We start from the raw sequence: 5,000 nt of genomic DNA on the forward strand, positions 1-5,000 counted from the left end.
CAGACAAATAAAGAGAGAGAGAATCTTTAATATAGTGTCTGACCTTTTCCAAAGTCCATTATTAACAGAACATGTAGAGAATGTTTTCTTCATTAAACACATAATCCATATATAATCCCACTGTTAGTCTGATCTGTTTCTGGATGGAGCATTTGGGCCTCATTCATTCATTCATTCATTCATTCATTCATTCATTCATTCATTCTGTTGGAACATTTTGATTCTGTTTCTCTACAGCTGCAGCACTTCAGATTTTACCACCAGAGCCAAAGACCAGAGAAGATTTCCTGAAATGTAACACACACACACACACACACACACACACACACACACACACACACACACACACACACACACACACACACACCACACACACACACACAACCTGCCATTGCTACCATGGTAACTGACACTGTGTAATCATTAATTATTTAATATGGAAATGTATAAGTACAATAACAAACAGACAAGTTCATTTTGATTGAAATTAATATATTTTGTGAAAAAAAACCTAAAATGCTCTTTTTTTAGATTTCTGTCAACTGATTCTGGATCCCAACACAGCACATCGTTGCCTCATTCTGTCTGAGAAGAACAGAGTGGTGACAAACAGTGGGAGAGTCCAGCCATACTCTGATCATCCAGAGAGATTTGAAGTCTTGTATCAGGTGTTGTGTAAGGAGAGTGTGTGTGGACGCTGTTACTGGGAGGTTGAGTGGAGCAGTGGGGGATGGGTGTACATATCAGTCTCATATAAAGATATCAGCAGGAAAGGACGGGGTATTGAGTGTGTGTTTGGACACAACAGTCAGTCCTGGACTCTCTTTCTGGCACAACAACATTGAGACTGAGATCTCAGACCCACCGTCCTCCAGAATAGGAGTGTATGTGGATCACGGTGCAGGAACTCTGTCCTTCTACAGAGTCTCTGACACAATGACCCTCCTACACACAGTCCACAGCACATTCACTCAGCCCCTCTATGCTGGGTTTGGGGTCTTTGGAGGGATTGTGTGATTCAACACGAATTTATTATGGATATTTTATAAATTGTGCCAAAAATGTTAATATTTTTTCTCATTCTTCACTGAACACTTTAGAATGGGATGTAAACATGTAGCAGGTACCATGAGGAATCTTTTCTAAACTTATTACTACAAAACTATACATAAAGAAACAATAAATAAGAGAATTACTATTATAGAATTACTATTATAATTATTGGTGCAAAATTACATTATCAGTTGAGAAATACATTTCACTGTTTTCATCACACTCCAGGCATCTTATAAGACATTAAATACTCTTTTTTGGCAAGAAATACAATTAAATACATTATGATTTAGATTGAATTTTAAATGGAGAAACTTGCCATCGATCTACACTCGATAATCCACAACAGAGAGAACACATATAACATAATTTAGATATTTATATTTATACATTATAATATACAAATGACAGATTTCAGTTTTTATTTTTAATAAATTTGCAATATATATATATATATATATATATATATATATATATATATATATATATATATATATATATATATATATATATATATATATATATATAATATATATATATTGACTTTGTCATTATAGATTATTGAGTGTAGTTTGATGAGCAATTTTATCCATTTAAAATCATCATCATCATCATCATCTTTATTCTGTGCTGGTTTACACTAAGGGTGTGTGGGCACAGTGAAGGTAAAGAAGAAATAAAATAAGATAAATTTGAAAGACTAATTCTAATAAAATCCACTGATTAAAACAATAAGACAGTAAAACAGTAAAGCCTTGAATTGATAAAAAAAGGATGAATATAATTAATAAAAAATTACAGAGATAAAATAAATACAAAGTCAGATTTTAAAACTACTTGGAGAAAAATAAAGTCTACAATAATATGCAGTGTGCATAAAGAAAACAGTTCTGAATCCTTTCTGAATCCACTGTACACATTTGATCAGTGACACTGAATTTGTTGTGCTTGCTCTGTTCTCAAACACACTAGACATTAAATGAAACAATAAGGTTAAAGTGCAGAATGTAAGTTTTAATTTGAATGTATGTGCATTTACAGCAGATGGACTTACAGCTCATAGTCCTTCCAGTTTAGGACACCAAAAGTAATTGGATAACTGTCTGCTTATTTGGGTCACTGCAATGTTGTGGTGATTGTGAGTCATGCATCGTCATCTCCATATTTTAACTCCTACATGTAAAAAATACTACACTTGTTTCTCCAAACACTAAAAACAAGAACAGTTTATACATATGTTCTTTAGAGATAAATCATAGTGTCACAGAGTAAAACATGTAAACAATGTAATTTTCTGTACTTAAACATGCAAATGTCCTTTTAAGTTGTTCAAATGTTGAACTTTGAAGAACTTCAGAGACTAAAACTCCCAATCTCATCCCCATTCTGGTTGGAGTTGGAAATGAGCCTTCATTCCTTTATCTTTATCCTTCATTCCATTAACTTTCCTCCTCTCCTTCATCTGCACTCATTAAAGTGGTTTAACTCTCCTCTGTTCTCATTTTATCATGAAGAATTTGGGTTAGAATGAAGACATGTTGATGACACCCTCTTGTGGTGATTAAAGTACATTATCATAAACACATGTCAGCGTTGGTTGGAGTTGTCATTTGTGAAAAATATGGTTTATAAAATTATTTTGCTGTCAGTCCTGTTTGATTAGTTTGCTGTTTTGAAGGTTTAGAGTTTTAATTTATTTTGTTTCATTTGACACATTTGTCTTTCAGTTTTAAGTCTGTGTTCAGTAAATGTGTAGTGTTTCCAGCTGAGGGTCTTTCACTCTTCATTCCCCACTCGCTTCTCCAAATACTGAAAACAGTAACGTCTTTCTCACTGACACACCAGTCTGATTACATTCCAGTCTGATTAAAATATTTCAACAGTAATTTCATAAAATAGTTGTGTATTGTACCTTCCACATCATATTAGTCCCGGACTAAGATTAATCTGACTGCAGCAAGATTGAATGATTGATGCTTTTCTTGCCATATCAGGTAATTACTGACATCTGGGGACTGTGGAAAGTGTTAGAAATAAATAAATGGGTGAATAAAATGAGCTTCTTTAATGCAGGGCAGGAGGAAGCTGTGTGCTCATTAATATTAATGCTAGGAGGAAGCTGTGTGCTCATTAATATTAATGCTAGGAGGAAGTTGTGTGCTCATTAATATTATTGCAGAGTGGAAGGAAGCTGTGTTCTCATTAATATTAATGCATGGCAGGAGGAAGATGTGTTCTCATTAATATTAATGCAGGGATGGAGGAAGCTGTGTGCTGAATAATATTAATGCAGGGCAAGGAGGAAGCTGTGTGTCTGCTCTCCCACAAGCCCAGCTGTTGATTGGGGGTTTAAGATGTTCTCTGTATGTGGCAGAGGAACATCTGCAGACATCTTCAGTCTGTGACTGTTTTCAGTAACTCACCATCTTCTACTCATCATGTTCTACACTGGCTGGCATGAAGGTTCAGTACTGAATAGGGAAAATACATCTGTAGGTGAGACCAAGGACCAGTAAGGAACCCCCTACACACAGAGTCACAGAGGGGTTGGTTTTCTTGTCCTTATTTTAATTTTGAATTCTCTCAAAAACACTTCTCTCAAAAACACTTTAAACGTTTATATATCATAGATGTTCATAGAGTCTGTGATCTTGTAATAATCTTGCCTCTCAGACACACTGGATGTTATGTGATATCATACTTCCCATCAGATCTCTCTATACACTCAGCTACATCCTTCTATTTTAATGTCTGGCCCTATTCTTGGTATTTGCTAGGCTCCTCCTTTTTCTGCCGATGACACTCTCACACACAGAACCAGGAAGCCCCTCCTACTCTGTTCACAGAAAATAAACTCATCTGAGAGTGCTGCTCTCTCAGTGTAGGGCTGCAGGAAAATGGCAGAGGCCAGAGTTTCAGAAGATCAAGACCAGTTCAACTGTCCAGTCTGTCTGGATCTACTGAAGGATCCAGTCACTATTGCCTGTGGACACAGTTTCTGTATGGTGTGTATTAATGACTGCTGGGATCAGGATGTTCAGAGGGGAATCTACAGCTGCCCTCAGTGCAGAGAGACTTTCACTCCAAGACCTGTTCTATGCAGAAACTACATGCTGGCTGAAATGGTGCAGAAACCGAAGAAGACAGAACTCCAAGCTGCTTCTCTTACTCGCTGTTACGCTGGATCTGGAGATGTGGAGTGTGATTTCTGCACTGGGAGAAAACTGAAAGCCATCAAGTCCTGTCTGGTATGTCTGGCCTCTTTCTGTGAAACTCATATCAGACCTCACTATCAGTCTCCTGCCTTTAAGAAACACACACTGGTTAAAGCCTCCTCAAGACTACAACAGAAGATTTGCTCTCAACATGAAAAACTAACTGAGATCTTCTGTCGTACTGATCAAAGCTTCATCTGTTATTTGTGTATGCTGGATGAACACAAAGGACATAATACAGTGTCAGCTGCAGCAGAAAGAACTAAAAAACAGGTGAGAATAAGAAATATTTTGGAACCAGTTCATACTAATTCCAATCAATAGGTAGAATTACTTGTATTGGTTTGGTACATGATTTAAGTTTTTAATTCAGTTGCTAAATGTATTAATTTGAAATGGCTTATTAAAAGTGAACTTTTGTGGGTAAGGTAGTGGTGAATAAAATTGCCCTTACAAGGCTTTAGTAATAAACAGGACAGATCAGTCAGTGAACGTTACAGCAGCTAACACCCATCTTGATGCTTTTATACCTTCAGTGTAACACGACAGTTTCTAATCTCTGTGGAGTACGAGTGAACTTTATCTCCTTACCTGACATTAATGTTCAACCTCATAGCTCATCATTTACAAACAGCTGAACATACTGTATTCATCCCCAGACTGAGCTACATGAGGAGCAGAGGAAACACCAGCAGAGAATCCAGGAGAAAGAGAAGAAGGTCCAGGAGCTGA

General features: G+C 36.5%; 2 protein-coding genes across 2 annotated transcripts in view; both read left to right on the forward strand.

Annotated features, from left to right (window-relative positions):
* Window positions 1-1,017, forward strand: part of LOC118241838 (tripartite motif-containing protein 16-like) — a 1,700-nt gene extending 683 nt beyond the window's left edge. The window contains exons 2-4 of the mRNA XM_081694470.1: window positions 238-294; window positions 532-675; window positions 809-1,017. Coding sequence (XP_081550596.1) covers window positions 238-294; window positions 532-675; window positions 809-1,017 — 410 coding nt within the window. The remainder of the gene's footprint in view (window positions 1-237; window positions 295-531; window positions 676-808) is intronic.
* A 2,929-nt stretch (window positions 1,018-3,946) lies between these two features.
* The window catches only part of LOC113590124 (tripartite motif-containing protein 16-like), a 5,845-nt gene continuing 4,791 nt past the window's right edge, over window positions 3,947-5,000 (forward strand). The window contains exons 1-2 of the mRNA XM_035529011.2: window positions 3,947-4,541; window positions 4,928-5,000. The exon at window positions 4,928-5,000 is cut by the window's right edge and continues 23 nt beyond it. Coding sequence (XP_035384904.1) covers window positions 3,951-4,541; window positions 4,928-5,000 — 664 coding nt within the window. The 5' untranslated portion in view covers window positions 3,947-3,950. The remainder of the gene's footprint in view (window positions 4,542-4,927) is intronic.

The sequence above is a fragment of the Electrophorus electricus genome, chromosome 2 (genome assembly GCF_041902795.1).
Source record: "Electrophorus electricus isolate QZ-2024a chromosome 2, ASM4190279v1, whole genome shotgun sequence".
Taxonomy (NCBI): Eukaryota; Metazoa; Chordata; class Actinopteri; order Gymnotiformes; family Gymnotidae; genus Electrophorus; species Electrophorus electricus.